The 21,606-nt window shown below is 44.8% G+C and overlaps 1 protein-coding gene and 1 non-coding gene across 2 annotated transcripts in view; one reads left to right on the plus strand and one right to left on the minus strand.

Moving 5' to 3' along the window:
* Positions 1 to 21,606, minus strand: part of Mthfd1l (methylenetetrahydrofolate dehydrogenase (NADP+ dependent) 1 like) — a 233,366-nt gene that overhangs the window by 150,917 nt on the left and 60,843 nt on the right. The window contains exons 12-16 of the mRNA XM_045158475.1: positions 18,299 to 18,435; positions 14,587 to 14,633; positions 11,183 to 11,290; positions 8,737 to 8,811; positions 6,122 to 6,224 (exon numbers count right to left, since the gene is read on the minus strand). Of these exons, the coding sequence (XP_045014410.1) occupies positions 6,122 to 6,224; positions 8,737 to 8,811; positions 11,183 to 11,290; positions 14,587 to 14,633; positions 18,299 to 18,435 (470 nt within the window). The remainder of the gene's footprint in view (positions 1 to 6,121; positions 6,225 to 8,736; positions 8,812 to 11,182; positions 11,291 to 14,586; positions 14,634 to 18,298; positions 18,436 to 21,606) is intronic.
* On the plus strand, positions 7,976 to 8,081 carry LOC123463895. Its single transcript, XR_006639264.1, has one exon. It is a non-coding gene; the product is annotated as a small nucleolar RNA U13 (small nucleolar RNA).

A 21,606-nucleotide genomic window follows, 5' to 3' on the forward strand; every position in this document is an offset into this window, starting at 1 on the left:
TTCTCTCTCTCTCTCCCTCTATCTGTCTTTCTCTCTGTGTCTGTCGCTCTCAAATAAATAAAAATTTAAAAAAAAATTAAGAAAAAAAAAAGAAATATCTTCTTGCCATAGCATGATACAGCTGAGGGCATCCTATGGTGAGACACAATGAGTGAGCTAGCTCCTGACTCCCTTTATGGTGTTAGAATGTTTCTAATACCATTATCACCTCAGTCAGCACTGTCATCTCAGCTTTAGGAAAATACATAAGATGGACATAATTTTTCACTATGATGTCCCCCATGGATAATGGGCCACTAAAGCCAACTTCATTGCTGAAGTATCTCAATGGTTTTCCATGGTGAATAACATGTACTATTTAGAAACAAAGTTTGGATAAGGGCTGGAGAGATTGCTTAGTGGTTAAGGTGTTTGCCTACAAAGCCTAAAGACCCAAGCTCTACTTTCCAAAGGTGAGGCAAGCTCAAGGTTGCACATGACCACTAGGTGGCCCAAGCATCTGGAGTCTGATTGCAATGGCCGAGGTCCTGTCATGCCAGTTCTGTCTCTGTCTCTCTCTAAAATAAAGATTTTAAAATATATTTAAAAAATAAATAAATAAAAGAGAGACTGTTTGAGATGGGGAGGGGATATGACAGAGAATGGAATTTCAAAGGGGAAAGTGGGGGGACGGAGGGTATTACCATGGGATATTTTTCATAATTATGGAAGTTGTTAATAAAAATTGGAAAAAGGGCTGGAGAGATGGCTTAGCGGTTAAGCGCTTGCCTGTGAAGCCTAAGGACCCCGGTTCGAGGCTCGGTTCCCCAGGTCCCACGTTAGCCAGATGCACAAGGGGGCGCACGCATCTGGAGTTCGTTTGCAGAGGCTGGAAGCCCTGGCACGCCCATTCTCTCTCTCTCCCTCTATCTGTCTTTCTCTCTGTGTCTGTCGCTCTCAAATAAATGAATAAAAAATTTAAAAAAAAATTGGAAAAAAAAAAGAATGCCATTGGGTCTGAAAATTTCTCTCTCAGTATAGCCATATGTATGTTTTAAAATAAACTCATTTCCACTGTATTTGTTTTTTTGGACCAGTAAACCTCAAAACAAGTTTTAAAAGTAACAACACAAACTCAGAAATGCCTCGAAAAGGCTGACTGCACATGCTGGATACAATGGCATTTTAATAATGAATCTTTCTAGTTATAAAAAATCCTGAAGAAAAAAAAAACAAAACAAAAACAAGCAGGCTCCCTGGAAAAGTTGCTGAAAATATTCATGTCAGTTATTCAAAATATTGAAGGTCAATTTTAGAGGTATGGGGTTAGGAAGATGGTTCAGTGGTGTAAGGCACTTGCCTTCAAAGCCTAACAACCTGGGTTGGATTCCCCAGCATCCACATAATATATGCACCAAGTGGCACATGCGTCTGAAGTCCATTTTCAGTGGCTAGAGGCAACAGCACACATATTCTCTCTCATCTCTGTGCTTACAAACAAATAATTTTTTTAAGGTTCTTTTTTAAAGGGGAAGGTATAAGCTGTGGCTCATCTACAAAGGAAAATTCTGGAGACACACAGGGGCTGAGGATAGAGCTCAGTGAGACAAAATGCACTTTGCATGCCCAAGACCATAGGTTCAGTTTCTAGCATCATATAAAATAAATAAATAAAATGACCATTACAATATAGAACTAACAGAATAGAAAATACTTATAAATGATTTGGGGGCTGAAGAGATGGCTCAGAGGTTAAAGGTGCTTGCTGGCTTGATGGCCTGGGTTCAATCCCCAGTACCCATGTAAGCCCGATACACAAAGGAGTTCGACTCCTCAGGCAAGAGGCCCTGGTGTGTTCTCTCATTCTCTTTCTCTCTCTCCACTTGCAAATAAGTGATGAATAATTGAATCTGGTAGGACACAGAGATCCATACAGCTAAATTATAATGGAGCTATAGACAAAAACCAGATGCACCACAAACCATGAACAGCAGTGTGATTCACTTGGTGAGATGTTTCTTATGCTTTTGGACAAATTTTCACACAAGCTCTGTAATGTTATAACTTATTTTTCAATGTGAAATAAATGCTTACGAGTGTCCAGGGAGATTTTAACCTAGTCTAACAGACGGAGATCACAGAAAAACCGCACATTATATCTGTCACCCCAGTGCACGGGAGGATCATGTGGGGGGCACTTCTGAGTTTGCAAAGTGTGCTATGTGGCAGTGGCGTCTCCCACGAGGCAGGCTGAATTACAAGTTCAGTGTCCAAAATCTGAAACTTTTTGAGTGTTGATATGATACTGTAAGTGGGAAATCCCACAGCCTGAAACTGTCCTCCTACACAAAATTATTTAAAATATTCTACAAAATGTCTTTCAGGCTATGTGTATAACATGTAAATAACGTATTAATGAACTCTGTATTTAAATATTTTATTTATTTATTTGACAGAGAGAGAGAGAGAGAGAGAGAGAGAGAGAGAGAGAGAGAGGGACACAATGGGCGCGCCAGGGCCTCCAGCCACTGCAAACGAACTCCAGATGCGTGGGCCCCCTTGTGCATCTGGCTAACGTGGGTCCTGGGGAATCGAACCTGGGTCCTTTGGCTTTGCAGGCAAAACGCCTTAACCACCAAGCCATCCCCGCAGTCTGAACTCTGTACTGAAATCTGCTCAACATTCTCAAAGGATCTCACTATGTACATGTAAAGCTTCCAAAATCTCCAGACTTGTGACATCTGAAACAGTGCGGGTCCCAGGCACTTGGGACGACAGGTTCTGTGTAAAGACGAGGGGAACGGAGTACGTGGGTGACCACGTGGTGCGGCTCATGCCCGGCAGAGCTAGCGCTGCGCCTGCGCCGTTTGTGGGAAGACACTGAATTCTTAGTGGCCTGGCTGAGTGAGTTCCGGGAAGGTCAGCTCACACAAGAGCGGGGCCGGGCTGGATCTGGGAGGCAGACTCCTAGATGGAGATGGCCAGGCAAGGGGTGCCAGCAGGACAAGCAAGGTCCCGGGTACAGAAGAGTCAGAAACCAGGCTCCTGCAGTGTCAAATGCCCGGATGTTTAATGGTGATTTATCACCCAGGATGGGCAAGCCACAAAGAAAGTGATGGGAGGAAATGACAGGCCAGTATCACTGGAGTAGGAACCTACTGAACTAGGAGAAGGAAATGGATACAGGGGGCTGAAGAGATGGCTTAGCGGTTAAGGCGTTTGCCTGCAAAGCCAAAGGACCAACATTCGATTCCCCAGGATCCACTTAAGGCACATGCACAAGGGGGCACATGCATCTGGAGTTCATTTGTAGTGGCTGAAGGGCCTGGCACACCCATTCTCTCTCTCGCTCTACCTGCCTATTTCTGTATCTCTCTTTCTCTCTCTCAAATGAATAAATAAAAATTAAAAAAAGAAATGGAAATAGGAAAAAGTACCAAAGATAACTATTAGGCTTCAGATAAATACGTTCCAAAAGAGGGAGGAAATGGGGAGAATGGGGACAGCTCTGAGAAGGACAATACAAGAAGGACCAGGAATACCTGGCCTATGAAGGTCTTTGTTTTTTCTTCTTTTTTCCCCAAGGTAGGGTCTCACTCTAGCTCAGGCTGCGGGAATTCACTATGTGGTCTCAGGGTTGTCTTGAAGTCATGGCACTCCTCCTATCTCTGTCTCCCAAATGCTGGGATTAAAGGTGTGCGCCACCCTGCCTGGCACCTGTGATCACTTCGATTGTCTTGTTGTTGTCAAGAATCTCCTAGGATACTTAATAGGCTGATATTGTATATATGTAAGTACAATGATTGTAATGGGGAGGTAATATGATGGAGAATGGAATTTCAAAGGGGAGAGTGTGGGGGTGGGGAGGGAGGGGATTACCATGGGATATATTTTATAATCATGGAAAATGTTAATAAAAATTAAAAAAAAAGATTGAAAGAGAAAAGAAAAAAGAAAGAAAACAGAAAAAAAATTAAAAAAATAAAAATTTAAAACAAAACAAAAAAATCTCCTAGGAGAGCTGGGCATGGGGGCGCACGCCTTTAATCCCAGCACTGGGGAGGCAGAGGTAGGAGGATCCTTCCTAGGAGGTCTGGCAGTCAAATTCAGATACACATGCATGCGCAAAAAAAAAAAAAAAAAAAAAAAAGCACTTTAAGGCGGGTGTGCATGCCTTTAATCCCAGCATTTTGGAGGCAGAGGTAGGAGGATCGCTGTGAGTTCAAGGCCACCCTGAGACTACATAGTGAATTCCGGTTAGCCTGGACCAGAGTGAAACCCTACCTTGAAAAACAAACAAGCAAACAAACAAACAAAATAAAGCACTTTACTAAGCTATTCCCCCACCTTACCTCACTTAAGAAAATATATATTATTTATTTGTTTGCATGCAGAGAGAGACAGAGAATGGGTGCAGCAGGGCCTCCAGCTCCTCGAAACGAGCTCCAGATACATGCGCCACTTTGCGCATCTGGCTTTACATGGGTACGGGGGAACTGAAGCCAGGTCATTAGACTTTGCAGGCAAGTACCTTAACGGCTGAGCCATCTCTTTAGCCCTTTATTTATTTTTTTTTTATTTAAACTTATTTATTTGAGAGTGACAGAGAGAGAAAGAGGCAGATACATATATAGAGAGAATGGGCGCACCAGGGCCTCCAGCCACTGCAGACGAACTCCAGACGCATGCGCCCCTCGTGCATCTGGCTAATGTGGGTCCTGGAGAATCGAGCCTCGAACCGGGGACCTTAGGCTTCACAGGCAAGCGCTTAACCGCTAAGCCACCTCTCCAGCCCCCTTTATTTATTTTTAATGCAAAGACAAGAATCCAGGAAGAGAAAATTAATTAATTAATCAAGTGTGGTGTGTGTGTGTGAATGAGGACATGCATGGGGAGGTCAGAGTGCAACCTTCAGGTCACTTCTCCCCTTTGCCTTGGTTTTATCTCATTATCATTTACTTCCCTGTCTGTGAGCTTCCAGAAGATTCTGTCTTCACCTCCCTTCTTGCCATAGGCACACTGGGACTACCATGGCTTCTGGCTTCTGTGTGTCACCAGGAGATCCAAACTCAGGCACTCAGACTTGTATAGCAATTGCTTTAGCCACTGAGCCAGCTCCCTAGCTTCCACATTTGTTTCGATTGCAGAGTGTGTGTGTGTGTGTGTGTGTGTGTGTGTGTGTTGCTGGGAATAGAGCGCGCGCACACACACACACACACACACACACACACACACACAGAGACACACACACACGGCAAACACTCCACCACTGAGCTTCAACCCCTTAGACATTCCCAAGAGGAGGGAGCATGTGTGATTGAGCTGAAGACAGAACAGTGGATTAAAACAGGAGGAAAGGCGGGAGGGCTGGGAAAACAACTTTAGATGGTGGAATTATGAAGCCCAGGCTGGGAAGACATAAAACTTTACTTATGTGAAAGCCGGGCGTGGTGGCGCATGCCTTTAATCCCAGCACTTGGGAGGTAGAGGTAGGAGGATTGCCATAAGAACGAGGCCACCCTAAGGCTACATAGTGACTTGCAGGTCAGCTGGAGCCCGAGTTAGACCCTACCTCAAAAAAATCCTTTACTTATGTGAAATAAATCCAAGAGGGCTGGAAAGATGGCTTAGCAGTTAAGGTGTTTGCCTGCAAAACCAAAGGATCCTGGTTTGATTCTCCAGGACCCACGTTAGCCAGATGCACAAGGGGGTGCACACATCTGGAGTTCGTTTGCAGTGGATGGAAGCACTGGCGTGCCCATTCTCTCTCTCTGCCTCTTTCTTTCTCAAATAAATAAATAAAAATATTTATTTTTAATATATTTTTTTAAATTTATTTATTTGAGATCAACAGACACAGAGAGAAAGACAGATAGAGGGAGAGAGAGAGAATGGGCGCGCCAGGGCTTCCAGCCTCTGCAAACGAACTCCAGACGCGTGCACCCCCTTGTGCATCTGGCTAACGTGGGACCTGGGGAACCGAGCCTCGAACCGGGGTCCTTAGGCTTCACAGGCAAGCGCTTAACCGCTAAGCCATCTCTCCAGCCCAATAAAAATATTTAAAAAAATAATAAATCTAAGAGCTTTGTCTGAAACACCTTCCCCCAGGCAGGTCTACACACTGAGGTCTGCCAGCACCTACCTCTCTGCCAGGTGATGGTGGCGGGGTCGATGTTGAGACGGGCGAACCTCGTCACTTCCTCTTCGGTCAGTGCGCTCGGGTCGGTCTTGTCTATTCCAAGTTTCTAAGAATTAATGAAAACGCAGAAAGAATGAGAAGGGATAGCAAGAAAAGGTAACACAACGGAAATCTGTAATAGGCTCTTAAAGTGACAATTTGCACACGGGGATCAGGCTGGCAACCTCCAGTGAGGACTGACCTTGCTTCGTGTGGCCGGTCCACACCACACTCAGAAGAGCTCTAACAGTGGTCTATATAACTGCTGTTTTTCCTCATTAGTTCTTTTCAAGTATAAATACCAACAATGCAAATAAAGCCTATGCTTAAGTTGCAAGGAAATAAATTTGTAATCTACCAAGAAAAATGAATTGAAAATTTTAAACTGGGTGTGATGGCACTGGGGAGGCAGAGGTAGGAGAATCACCATGAGTCTGAGGCCACCCAAAGACTACATAGTGAATTCCAGGTTAGCCTGGGCTAAAATGAAACCCTACCTCAAAAAAACAAAAAAGGTAAGTTTGAGGCTAATTAGCACTACACAAGACCTTATAACAAAAACAAACAAGCCACAAAATTTCAAGCGCAGTTAATTCTATGAAGAAAAGAATCCTGAAAACAAAATTATTTTTTGCGTGTTTTCTCAAGGTAGCATCTTCCTCTATTCCAGACGGACTTTTGATTTACTGTGTAATCTCAAGGTGGCCTCCAACTCACAGTGGTCCTCCACCACGCCCGGTTTAGCAAAAAAAAATTTTTTTAGCCCATTCTGGTAACTCACACATGTAATCCTAGCATTTAGAAGGCTGAGGCAGGAGGATCTCAAGTTCAAAGTCAGCCTGGGCTACACAGAAAGATCCTGTTTCAAAACAACAACAAACAGGTCCAGGAAATAGCAGTTTTGCATGTCAGGATGGAATTACTCATTGTTCTCAACAAACTGAACTGGGCACAGGAACAAGCAAGGTGATATTTTAAAACCATTTAAACCGGACGTGGTATTGCACGCCTATAATCCCAGCAGAGGCAGAGGGAGGAGGATTGCTGTGAGTTAGAGGCCACCCTGGGAATACAAAGTGAATTCCAGGTCAGCCTCAGTTAGAGTGAGACCTTATCTCGAAATACCAAGAAAAAAATGTAATACAAACTAGTCATTATAGGGTTGGAGAGATGGCTTAACAGTTAAGTGCTTGACTGTGAAGCCTAAGGACCCTGATTCGATGCTTTAAGCCAGATGCACAAGGGGGCGCACACATATGGAGTTCATTTGCAGAGGCTGGAGGCCAATCTCTCTCCCTCTGTCTCTCTCTCTCTCTTTCTCTCACTCCCTCTTTCTCTCACTGTCTGTCACTTTCAAATAAATAAATAAAAATAAGCAAAACAAAAAAAGCCCTAGTCATAAATTTTATATATTTATATATTATATATATTATATATAATATATACATATATTTATAAATTTCATCAGGAAAGGTTATTTTTTAGTGATTAGGAGGACAGAAACAGCAATAGTACCAGAACACACATGGGTAGGAATTAAGATGGATTTCTGAAGGAAAAGTGCTGTATCACCCTGAAACAAAAACTGAGATCGATAGACTACTTTACTGTATTTTAGAAATGGAACTAATATGAACAAATCTTGGCTCTGGCAATTTTAGTGTTTCTCGGAGATTTTCTAAACCACCGCTGTAGGCCTGGGAACCTCAGTGGTTAGGAGCGCTTGCTGCTTAAGCATGAGGCCGCGTGACCTGGAAACCATTGCTTTCCACTTCCCACAACCCATGTATATTAAAAAAAAAAAAAAAAAAAGCTAGGATCCTTTTTGTTGGTTCACATATATGGGGACTGGGTATCCACGCATTGGAGTGGCATGTGCCTCCCAGAAACCTTGCTATGACACTGGCACATTACCCATCTGACATGGGGAAAAAAAAGCTAAGACCGGGCACGGTGGTGCACACCTTTAATCCCAGCTCTTGGGAGGCCAAGGTAGGAGGATCACTGTGAGTTTGAGGCCACCTGGAGACTACAGAGTGAGCGCCAGGTCAGCCTGGACTATATATATATATATATATATATATATATATATATATATATATATATATATATATATATATATATATATATGGCAAGACCCCACCTCGAAAAACAAAAATCGGCCAGGCGTGGTGGCGCATGCCTTTAAACCCAGCACTCGGGAGGCAGAGTTAGGAGGATTGCTGTGAGTTCGAGGCCACCCTGAGACTACATAGTGAATTCCAGGTCAGCCTGAGCCAGAGTGAGACCCTACCTCGAAAAACCAAAACAACAACAACAACAAAAAACAAACAAACAAACAAACAAAAAAAACAAAAAACAACCCCAGTACACAGGGGCAGAGAGCAGAGAATAGCTGGTTCTCATTGATCAATGGCAGCTTTAGGTTGAGGGAGAGACCCCATTTCAAGGAAGTACGCTGTTGAGTGATGAGGCACCCCAAGTTCTCCTCGGGCCTCCACAGGCATGTACACACACCACACACTGCACCACCCACACACTCATTAACAACGAAACAGAACCAGTGACTGGAAACTTACTTTCAGCCGAGAAAGTTGAATTTCTGAAAACTTTCTGACACCATTCACTGAGGGAACCAGTCGATTATAAAGAGCCTAAGAAAATGAAACGCAAAACATGTACTTGGACAATTCACAGACTCTAGTATATATTTGGGGGCTAAGATAAACGGTTTTGTCTTAAATGTTGTCTTTTTGATAAAAGTAAGTAAAGCTGAAATAGTAAACACTGCAAAAAATGTGCACAAGTTAGTTTTCTTCATCCACAGCTGTACAACTTATCAAAGTAACATCTTAAGGCCGGAGAGATGACTCAGTGGTTAAGGAACCTGCCTGCAAAGCCTAATGACCTGGGTTTGATACCTCAGTACCCACATAAAGCCAGATGAACAAAGTGTCCCATCCATCAAGAGTTCATTTGCAGCAGCTAGAGACCCTAGCGTGCCCATCTCCTCGCTCTTTGTCTCTCTTCTTTCTCTTTCTCTTTGCTTGCCAATAAATAAAGGTTTAAAAATTAACACTTGTTGCCGGGCGTGGTGGCGCACACCTTTAATCCCGGCACTAGGGTGGCAGAGGTAGGAGGATCGCCGAGAGTTCGAGGCCACCCTGAGACTCCATAGTGAATTCCAGGTCAGCCTGGGTTAGAGTGAGACCCTACCTCGAAAAACAAAAACAAAAAAAATTAACACTTGGCTTAAATTCCGCAATAAAGACTCATGAGGTTTCTGTAATTGCAAAGGCAGGTAGCTTACGGCACACGTGCGTGAAAGTGCCCCTCGCATCTACGTCCCACGCCCGCGAGGAACGGGGACTGTTGCTCTCGAGCGTTCCCGTGTGAGGCGGTTCTTGGGTAACATGCCTGTGAAGCCAGCACGACGCTGAGCTCTTTCACAGCATGTCAAAGATCACTGCGTGTCACTTACAAACACACCGATCCAAGCCAGGCACGGTGGCTCATGCCGTTAGTCCCAGCACTCAGGAGGCAATGGCAGGAGGATCCCTATGAGTTTGAGGCCAGCCTGGGACTACAGAATGAGCGTCAGGTCAGCCTGAGCTAAGGTGAGACCCTACCTCAAAAAAACCAAAAGGGAGAAAAACATATCTGCCAGGCGTGGTGGCACACACCTTTAATCCCAGCACTCAGGAGGCAGAGGTAGGAGGATCGCTGTGAGTTCGAGGCCTCCCTGAGACTACATAGTGAATTCTAGGTCAGCCTGAGCCAGAGGGAGACATTACTTCCAAAAACCAAACCAACAACAACATCAAACACACCTGTCCTGCTGGGGCTGTAGCTCAATGTTAGAGTGCTTACCTAGCAATGCAAGGTTCTGGGATCAATCATCTGCCCTGGGAGGAGATACCTACCTGTCCGATCTTTTAGGTATATCTGTCATAACTAAAAGTGTCATTCTCCCAACAACTCGGCAGTGATCAAAAACCCATGTGAAAGCTGGGCGTGGTGGTGCACGTCTTTAATCCCAGCACTCAGGAGGCAGAGGTAGGAGGATCACCGTGAGTTCAAGGCCACCCTGAGACTGCATAGTGAATTCTAGGTCAGCCTGAGCTACAGCGAGACCCTACCTCGAAAAAAGCCCAAAACAAACAAACAGACAAAAACACTCATGTGAGAACAGGACCTCCGGGTGGCTCTTCTCATTAAGCATATGGATAAATGCCACCAAATTTGGTATCAAGTTTCAGAGAGCTTACAGTTTCCAAAGTCATAATCTCGAGGACTGAACAATCCCCGGATAGCTGGCTTCTCCTTCCTGGTCTCGCCGGTGCTCTCTCGTCTCTTCTTTTTGCCCTGTGACCTGGCCTGAACATCCACGTAAGTTTGTCCCTTGTTCCTAGACTGGATGGGAATGGGGGGAACTATTTACCTTAGCTTGGGTATTTTTCTTCCTGCCTTCTACCTGTGTCATGCTTTGGGGGTACCCTCTCACTTTGATTGTATGTGAGATTTATCTTTGATCTCTGAGTCCTTGACTACTACTTTTTTTTAAAAAATTATTTATTAACAACTTCCATATTTATAAAAAATCTCCTATGGTAATACCCTCCCTCCCCCCACTTTCCCCTTTGAAACTCCATTCTCCATCATATCCCCTCCCCCTCTAAATCAGTCTCTTTTATTTTGATGTCATCATCTTTTCCTCTTTTTATGATGGTCTTGTGTAGGTGGTGTCAGGCACTGTGACGTCGTGGATATCTGGGCCACTTTGTGTCTGGGGGGAGCACGCTGTACCTTCACTACGTCTTAATCTGCATGGTCAGATATTTGAAGGGGCTTCTGTTTCCCATCTCCCACGGGTGTATGTGGAACTACCCCCGCCTTTTTTCTAGATAGCAATTTCCTCAATGAACTCATGAATGATGGTTTCTCCCCTAATGAAATTCAACAATTCATTTAAAAACCCAAATCCATGGATAAGACCCCAGCATGGGTAACAAGGCATCTCCTCACCTTGTCTGTCTGGGTGTTTTCGTGAAAAATCCGCGTATCGATGGCCGCGGCCAGCAAGTTGTTGGCCGCAGTAATGGCGTGGATGTCCCCGGTCAAGTGAAGATTAAACTATAAATGAGACACAACATCTTTCTATTTCAAACAGCTTTCAAGGACTGCCTGAATTGACAAAACAACATGATAATTATGTCTTTAGAATGAGCTGAGTATACAAGGGGACCCAGAGAAAAGACAAAGTCTTCCACTTGACAACGATGAACTCTGATGCATAGACAGTCCCTCTCAGAATACATTTCCTCCATCCTCAGGTTAAAGGACAAAACATTCTGATGGCCTTAATGACCGGCGTCCTTATATTCATTGCTTCATTATTTAAATAACAAGACTTTAGCTGGGTACAGTGGCACACGCCTTTAATCCCCGCAGAGGCAGAGGTAGTAGGATCACCGTGAGTTAAAAGCCATCCTGAGACCACATAATGAATTTCAGGTCAGCATGGACTAGAGTGAGACCACACATCAAAGCCCCCACACCCCAAAAAAGAAAAAGAAACAATATAAAATATTACTGAAACCTAACTTCATAGTCAGACATGATTACTATTTGTATAATCAACATACCCATAACTTGGAAGCTTAACAACAACATCAAAAAAGTTAGGGCTGGAGGGATGGCTTAGAGGTTAAGGCTCTTGCCTGCAAAGCCAAAGGACCTAGGTTCAATTCCCCAGAACCCACGTTAGCCAGAAGTACAAGGTGGCACATGCATCTCGAGTTTGTTTGCAGCACCTAGAGGCCCTGGTGTACCCATTCTCTTCCTCTCTCTCTGTCTGACTGTCTCTATCTGCCTCCCTCTCTTAAATATAGAAGTAAACAAACAAACAAACAAATAAATAAATAAATAAATAAAACTTTCCTACAGGTTGAACGTCTTTCATCCCAAACCCTGAATGTCAAAGAGCTCTAAAATCAAGAAAAAAAACTTTGTTTCATAAATGAAATAATTGAAAATATTATAAACTAATGCTCAGGCTAAGTGTGGTTTAGACTGGGAACCTGTCCCCATGACATCCCATCATGCATAGGTAAACATTTCAAAATCTAAAATTGCTGCTAGGCAATAAATTTCTAGGAGCTAAGAGATCGTGAAAATACTACATGGCATGCAGTTCCATGGGAGAGAGAGAAACTACCAGTGGAGATAAACCACAGTGAACACTGCAAGCCTTATATTTTGCCAGCCAGGCCAAATGAGCCAACGGGTGCAATAGTGGCACGTGTGTTATGGGGGAAACCAAGCAGCCTCTAATTTGACATGGACTGGAGGCCCACTCCATGGGAGGGAATATACCCCTGATACAGAAAACCTACAACAGGGGTAGTCATGAGCCCTAGGGGTGTAACATTGGCTGGTTTCTGGCTAAATGTATGTACTATGCTCACCAAACTGCCCAGTAAGCACTTCTCTTAAATGTTCACACATATGTATTAACACTACTTTCACTTTGGGTTAAAGAAGCTTTTCAGATGGCGGTGACCTTGGGATGACTCAGAAGGCACCATGGTGCTGAGAAGTGACAGAGGACTGGAGAGATGGCTTAGCAGTTAGCCTGAAAACCCTGAGGACCCAGGTTGATTCCCCAGTACTGATGTAAGCCAGATGTACGAGGTAGCACATGTGTCAAAATTTTTTATTGACAATTCCCATAATTGTAAGCAATATCCTGTGTAATTCCTCCCCTCCCCCACTTTCCCCTTTGAAACTCCACTCTGCATCATATCCTCTCTCCCTCTCAGTCTCTCTTTTATTTTGATGTCATATTTTATTTTTATTTATTTATTTAAGAGAGGGAAAGAGAGTGAGAATGGGTGCACCAGGGCCTCCAGCCACTGCAAACAAACTCTAGATGCATGCACCACCTTGTGCAAAAACATGATAAATTTTTTAAAAAGGCGGCACAGGAGTGCTTAGCACTGAAACATCTCTATCACATCTTCCAAGGCTTAGGGTCCATTACTGAAGAGGTAGTAGAAAGAATTTAAGAGCCAAAGGAAGGGTAGGATTCCTTACAATGCACTCTTCCAGACATAAAATGGCCTGGATATCCATGATCTCACAGTGCCTGACACTACCTACACAAGACCACCATAATAGGAGGAAAAGATGATGACATTAAAATAAAGAAAACAATGATTGAGAGGGAGAGGGGGTATGATGGAGAGTGGAGTTGCAAAGGGGAAAGTTGGGGGGGATTACCATGGTTTATTGTCTATAATTATGGAAATAGTCAACAAAAAAATAAAATTAAAAATATGATCTAGAAAACAACCAAATTTCCCTTTGCCCATTCAGGTGCTCATGTGCACAAGCAGGCAGCACGTTTGTACACGTGTGTGTGTGTCAGAGGACAATCTCGTGTATTATTCTTCAGATGCCATCCCTTTTTAAAAAATTCATTTATTTATTTATTCATTTTAGAACGATAGACACAGAGAGAAAGGCAGATATATATATAGAGAGAATGGGCGCGCCAGGGCTTCCAGCGTCTGCAAACGAACTCCAGACGTGTGCGCCCCCTTGTGCATCTGGCTAACGTGGGACCTGGGGAATTGAGCCTCGAACCGGGATCCTTAGGCTTCACAGGCAAATGCTTAACCGCTAAGCCTCCCAGACACCCCCCCTTGTTTTTTTAAAAAATTTATTTATGTATTTATTTATTTGAGAGCGACAGACACAGAGAGAAAGACAGATAGAGGGAGAGAGAGAGAATGCGCGCGCCAGGGCTTCCAGCCTCTGCAAACGAACTCCAGACGCATGCGCCCCCTTGTGCATCTGGCTAATGTGGGACCTGGGGAACCGAGCCTTGAACCGGCATCCTTAGGCTTCACAGGCAAGCACTTAACCGCTAAGCCATCTCTCCAGCCCACCCCCCTTGTTTTGGACAGATAATTTTTCACTGGCCTAGAACCCAACATGTAGGTAGACTGGCTGACCAGCAATCAGTCTGTCTACACCTCTCTAGTGCTGGGATTACAAACACACAACACCATGCCTGGCTTTTTAAATGTGAGATCTGGGGATTAAATTCAAAGCCTCACATTTACAAGTATTACTATGTCTCCAATCTACACATTGCTTTTTGAAAGAGATGAATTCACATTTGCATAAAATATACCTCTGTTATATCATAAATTTACTGTCAGACCAAAAAGAATAGTAGCAAAAAAAAAAAGATGCTTTGTCTTAACTTGTATTCTTTTGATAACTATTAATGGTTAAACACATATTTTCCCTTCCTTCCTTTGTTCCTTCTTCCCTCCCTCCCTCCCTTCCTGTTAATGGGAACACAGGCAAAGATGTCAAGAGGGACACAGATACCCATGACGTGCACCTCTTGACCTTACCTCCTCCATGGGGATGACCTGGGCATATCCGCCACCTGCAGCGCCTCCTACAGGACAGAGGCAGAACGGTAAGTGAGTCACCAAGTCAGCTACAAGGCCTAGGGACACAGCTTCCCCCACACCACGGGAAGGTTCTTATGAGGGTGAAACAAAGAGGGATTAACTGCTACATCCGTGCCAAACAGAAGCAAAGCACACAGAAGTTTTGCAGCATGTCTAGGAGAGTTTAGAACTACTTTGTTTAGAAAACAAAAGGGCATGAGGTGGCTTAGTGGCTAAAGGCACTTGCTTGCCAAGACTGCTGGCCCCATCACAGTTCCTCAGTAACCACATCACGACATCTGGTTCATGAATCGGGAGTTTGTTTGCACTGGCAAAGTGGCCCTGGCATTTCTATCCACTATCTCTCTCCCCCCGTAAATCAATAAATAATAATAATAAACCGAGGTCAAGAGCTGTGCCTGCTGTTGCAGGCCTGTAATCCTAGGTACTTGGAAGGTTGAGGCAACAACATCACAGGTTCAGGGCTGGAGAGACGGCTTAGCCGTTAAGGCACTTAACTGCTAAAACTGGTTTGATTCCCTGGGACCCACGTAAGCCAGATGCACAAGGTGGCGCGTGTGTGTGTGGAATTTGTTTGTAGTGGGTGGAGGCCCTGGTGTACCCATTCTCTCTCCCTCTATGTCTGCCTCTCGCTCTCTCAAATAAATAAAATATAAAAATAAATATTTTAAAAAAATGATCCATGAGAGCAAAGCTTGCCTGGTTTACATAATGAGTGTAAGGTTCATGAGAGCAACACAGCAAGATTCTTATCTCAAAATAGTAAGTAAAGGGCTGGAGAAATGGCTTGGTGGTTAAGATGCTTGCCCGCAAAGCCCAAGGACCCAGGTTCAATTCCCTAGGACCCAAGAAAGCCAGATGCACAAGGGGGCACACACATCTGGAGTTTGTTTGCAGCAGCTGGAGGCCCTGGTAAGCCCATTCTCTCTCCCTGCCCATTTCTCTCTCTCAAATATGTAAAGAAAAGTAAAATATTTTTAAAAACACTAAGTAAAGACAGGGTTAAGAATGTAGTGCAGGGCTGGGGAAATGGCTTAGTGGTTAAGGCTTTTGACTGCGAAGCCTAAGGACCCTGGTTTGATTCCCCAGGACCCAAGTAGGCCAGATGCACAAGGGGGCACATGCATCTGGAGTTTGTTTGCAGTGGCTAGAAGCCCTGGTGTGCCCATTCTCTCTTTCTCTCTGCCTCTTTCTCGGTGTCTCTGAAATAAATAAATTAAATAAATAAATAAATAAATAAATAAATAAATAGAATGTCATGCCATGGTAGTGTATTTGTCTAGCATGAACGAGTCCCAGGTCCAGTTCCCAGTATTACAGAAACAAGAAGCAAGCAAGCCCCAAACAAAGATAACAACAATGTAGCAAATCCAATTACTATAAAACCTACCTCAGGTTTAGAGTGAGACCCTACCTCAAAAAAAACAAAAAACAAAAAAAAAAACCCAAACATACCTCAGAATATGAGAACATTTAACTTATTTTAGTGTGTATGTGGTCATGTTCCATCTAAATCATACATGGGAATATATATTAAAAAAGTGAAAACAGAAAAAAAAACACATGCTGGCATGGTTGGCATACTCAGAGAGGGAGAAACAGGAGGACTGTCAAAAGTTCTAGGACAGCCAAAGCTAAGTAGTGAGATTCTGCCTCAAATATACTAACCCATGCCAGGCATGGTGGTGCACACCTTTAATTCCAGTGCTGTGGAGGCAGAGGTAGGAGGATCACCATGAGTCCAAGGCCACCCTGAGACTCCATAGTGAATTCCAGGTCAGCATGGGCTAGGGCGAAGACCCTACCTTGAAACAAAACTAAAACATCTAACCCAAACCAAAAAACAAAATAATCAACTACCTACAAGGCTGGATGTAGGCAACTCAGTGGTAGAGAAGCTGCCGAGCATATGCCTACGGTTCTGGGTTTGATTCCCAGCAGCCCCCCCCCCCAAAAAAAATCCACATATGAACACCTCAATGATACAAATTGCAAATTTCAGACAATATATTTTAGACTGGACTAAGAAAAGGACAGGCATGTTGTTTACCCTCAAATATAAGTTATTGAAGAAAATTATTTTATAATTTACCCTGTTCCTGCCTGTACCTCATTTGAATCTCACAACAGTGGGCCCAGTACCATAAGCCATTTTTTATGTTTTTAAAAAATACTTTATATTTATTTATTTATTTGAGAGGGAAAGAGAGAAATACAGAAATAGGCAAGCAGAGAGAGAAGAGAGAATGGGCGCACCAGGGCCTCCAGCCACTGCAAACAAACTCCAAATGCACGTGCCCCCTTGTGCATCTGGTTTATGTGGATCCTGGGGAGTCAAACCTAGGTCCTTTGGCTTTGCAGGCAAGCGCCTTAACTACTAAGCCATCTGTCCAGCCCACTTTTTTTTATCTTTTAACAGACATGGCTCAAAGATGTGATGACTGGGCAACAGGTCACACAGTTGGGAAAGAGACACAACTGTGAATAAAAACTAGGCCTTGGCTGAAGGCAGCACTTAGCAGTTAGGGCACTTGCCTGCAAAGCCAAAGGATCCTTGTTCAATTCTCTGGGACTGAAGAAAGCCAGATGCACAAGGTAGTACGTACATTTGGAGTTTGCAGTGTCTGGAGGTCCTGGAGTGGCCATCCTCTTTATCTCTCTCTCTCTCTCAAATAAGTAAATCAAAAACTCAAAATGAATAAATAAATTAATAAATACCTCCCAGGCACCAGGCACTTAAAAAAAAGAAAAAGAAAAACCTAGGTCTGGTCAGGTGTAGCGGCTCACGCCTTTAATCCCAGCAGCTGAGAGGCAGAGCTAAGGAGGATTGCTGTGAGTTCAAGACCAGATAGGAGTTATAGAGTGAGTTCCAGGTAAGCCTTGGCTAGAGTGAGACCCTACCTTGAAAAAACAAATAAGTAAGTAAAACCCAGGCCTTTTCGTTCCAAGTCTAATATTCATCCTGCTACATAATATATGACCCTTCATAAGATATCAGTACTTAATGGGTTAGGATTTATTAATATTTGTTAACAGTAATATAAACACAATACAGTTTAAAACCACGAACTGCCAAGAACAAGCAGTAATTGCAGCCACAAGAGCCATTGCACAGAGCTAAGGAGTGACTTCATGATAAATAAATGAACTAGGTAATGAATGGGAAGGTGCCAGACATCAGCCCAAGCCGAGCCAGAGGCATTTCCTCACATCTTTGCACACAGCCAGTTGCCTCTGGAGCTCCTCGGGCCTCCCACAGCAACGCTCATGAGCTGAGATTTGGGGCCCAACCTAAAGATCCTCAAGTGTTTATGGGAAATGACCTCTCACTGTTCCTGGGATGGCTAAAGGCTGATAAGATGGGCAAGATTTCAACATTGTTTGGCTCCGGAGGCAGGAGTGATACTTAAGACACTGCTGGAGGCAGGAAGCTAGAGCAACAAAGCCAAGAGACTGGCTTCCTCTGCTCTCTCTGCATGTCTCTGTGCCCAAGAGGTTCATCCATCCTGGGGTGAGTGGCATGTCCTGAGTATGAGACGTGCTGACTCTTGAGCAAAGTTTTCAATTCCATCACTGTGGGAGATTTGCACTTGAAACTTTTCTTTCCACAGTTAAAAAAAAAATTGCCCCCCCCCCCACCGGAATGTACCTTTCACTCCAAAAGTGGGTCCTTGGGAAGGCTGCCTCAGACAGGCAAAGGAGTTGACCTTCAGGTGGGCGGTCAGTGCCTGCACCAGCCCAACGGTGACGGTGCTTTTCCCTTCTCCAAGGGGCGTGGGTGTGATCCTGATGGCGTGGTGCGGGGAGCAGAAGAGAAGTGAGTTAATTGTATTTCCAATGCAGTATATGCAACCCAACCCATGGTTCAAAAATCAGCTCAGAGGATATCAGTGCTGGTCACAGCACCCTCAAACCCACGTGACAGTGCAGTTTCTTGGACCACGTACACCACACAGGTCACTCTGAAGCTAACACAACAGACAGGAAAGGGACAAAGAGATCAAAGGAGAAAAGTCACTGGGCGGTGGCAGGGCCAGACTCTTAGGATTGGGAAGAATCCTAAAGTCTCTACAAATCTACATCCTTCTAGACGTTCCTACCCAGGACTAATCTCTCATGTTAGTGGACAGGAGCTCATTGCCTCTAAGGTGACCACTCATTTCCAGGCAGCGTATCTTTCTCCTCTGTATGCGTGTGTACATGTGTGTTCACGAATGTGTGGGAGCACGCGTGTATGTGTGTGCACACACGCATGTGGAAGCCAGGGAACAACCTCGGATATCATTCCTCAGTCACGTCACCAACCTCCTTTGAAACAGGGTCCCTCATAGACCTAGAGCTCAACAGTAAGGCAAGACTAGCTAGCCAGCAAGCCTCAGGGCTCCTCCTCTAGTCTGCTGCCCAGTGCTGAGGGGACAAGTCATGTGCCACCATGCTTGGCATCTTTCCATGGGCACTGGGGATAAGCTCAGGCCCTCAATCTCGGTAGGCAAGCACTTTACCAGCTGAACCATCTCCCTAGCCCAGTAGGCAGCTTTTGTAGTTAGTAAGCTTTTTGTTCTAAAGGACATAGAATCCTTGTTACTTCCTATGTCTCGGAGCCCCACACGCTCAAGCCTATTTCCTTCCCATACCACGGCTCTTCACATGCTCCAAGAGAAAGCCCAGATCCCATCTGCACATTCCTAACATTAGGTTACATTATATTCTCCAGTACGGTTTCACAACACTGTTCTGAAGCCTAGTATTAACCATTATTAATTTCTTTTATCGTTGAGGTAAGGTCTCACTCTAGCCCAGGCTGACCTGGAATTCACTCTATAGTCTCAAGGCGGCCTCGAACTCACAGCGATCCTCCTACCTCTGCCTCCCGAGTGCCGGCATTGAAGGCGTGCGCCACCACGCCCGGCCATTATTACCATTTTTAAAAATCCTCTCTTCTGTGCTTACAACGTGATCTTCTATGAATTGGGTATGAGTCAGGGCATCTGGGATACTCAGCCACAATTAAGTTTTCTGACCTACAAGATGTGGTCAGGTAACTAGAAAGAGGAAGAAATGCCTTCAGCGACCTCTCCGCCCCAGGTACCCCAAACACCCTGTGATACCCTGAGTCACTCCTGCAGCACATGTTTATTCAGGGACACCATGGCTCAGCAGTGCACTAGACCCTGGGACTCAGTGATGACCACATCAGATGCCATCTCTGCCCCCACCCTCCAGGGTGTGTAGGTGAGGAGAGATATGGGGTACAGGCAACTCAGCAATTACGACACGCACTAATTACCACCATGGGGAAACAGCATAGTCACACCACATGAAGAGGGCACAGGCAAGGAGGGCTGCATGTGCACGTGGACTATCAGGGAAGCTTCTGAGACCTGAAATATGGGTGCAACGTCACCTCAAAAGACGGAGAGTAGGAAAAAGGCAAGACACTGTGCTTTATGCTTTCCTCTGACATCACCGGGTTATTCCTATGCATGAAGGTTATAGCCAGTGCGGTTAATTTAATTAACTGTGTGTGTGTGAAAGAGAGACAGACAGGCAGAGAGAGAGAGAGAGAACAAGCATTGGTATGCCAGGGTCTCTTACCACTGCAAATGAACTTCAGATGCATGCCCCCACTACCTGGCAAATCTGGCTTTACAGGGGTGCTTGGGAATCAAACCCGGGCTACAGGCTTTGCAAGCAAGCAGCTGTAACCACTGAGTCATCTCCTCGGTCCTGCAGTCAACAACTGAAAGCATGGGTCAAGTTCAAAGAGAAAGATCAGGGTAAGAAAGGAAGAACAGACCCTTTAAGCAACTTCTTTAAGTCACAGTCAGACGAGACCTGTGATGCCTAATTTCTATCGTGAACTTGACTGGATGAGGAATCATCAAGTGCAGAGGCACAGCTCTCCGGCAGGTCTGCAGGGCACTTCCAGGAAGGAGCAGCTGAGGGGTGAAGACCCACCCCACAGTCCTTCTGGCACCGAGTTCCCAGGAAGCAGCAGCCCCTTTGCCTGGCCGCCCTCAGCTCCCTGCTGGTGAGGCCATCTGCCCTGTTGCTTCGCAGACATCAGAGCCCATGTTCTTCAGCCTCCCATTGTGGGAGAAAGACCAGCAGCTCTCCAGGAATCTTCCAGGCCTTCAGCACCAGATTGGGACTATGGAGGCATCAAGTCTCGTGGACTTAGTAGCTACGACTTTCCAGTCCATGCATGGGCAGTGTTGGGACTGCCCAGCTCATCTCATCTAAGCCAATATAATAAATTCATTTTATAATATATATGTTCATTCTGTCAGCTCTGTTTCTCTTGAGAACCCTGACTACTGCGAGACACAAGGAATCTAAGAAGAAACAATCTAACGGGAGCGAACCTGGAGAAGGCAGCCCTGCATGATACAAGCCTCTCAGAAGGGGAGGAAGGCAGGACAGGTTCAGAGAAGGGTTTTGCATGCGCGAGGATCAAGAAAGGCCAGTGGTGCCGGGCGTGGTGGCGCACGCCTTTAATCCCAGCACTCGGGAGGCAGAGGTAGGAGGATCGCCGTGAGTTCAAGGCCACCCTGAGACTCCACAGTGAATTCCAGGTCAGCCTGAGCTAGAGTGAGACCCAACCTCGAAAAAACAAAAACAAAAACAAACAAACAAAAAAGGACAGGCCAGTGAGTTCAGTGACAAGGAGGTTGCTGGTGACCACTATATTAGGAGCTGCTGGTGAGCCAGTTGTAACGCCACCTAATTCAGCCTCAAACTCGCGAGTCACATGAAGACGGCTTATCAGTTCTTTCGCTATCTTTCCAAACCACAGCATGACACAGGGTCATCTTGAAGGCCCAGCTTTCTACTTCTGTAGAAATAGCACAAATAAAAAGCAGTTAAAAGCTCACTAACATCAAGATCTCATAAAGGCCTATAAAAATATACAATCTATTGTTTGCACAGCTCAGCGCTTTACGTTAACTGTGCGAC

This window comes from Jaculus jaculus, chromosome 9 (assembly GCF_020740685.1).
Source record: "Jaculus jaculus isolate mJacJac1 chromosome 9, mJacJac1.mat.Y.cur, whole genome shotgun sequence".
Taxonomy (NCBI): Eukaryota; Metazoa; Chordata; class Mammalia; order Rodentia; family Dipodidae; genus Jaculus; species Jaculus jaculus.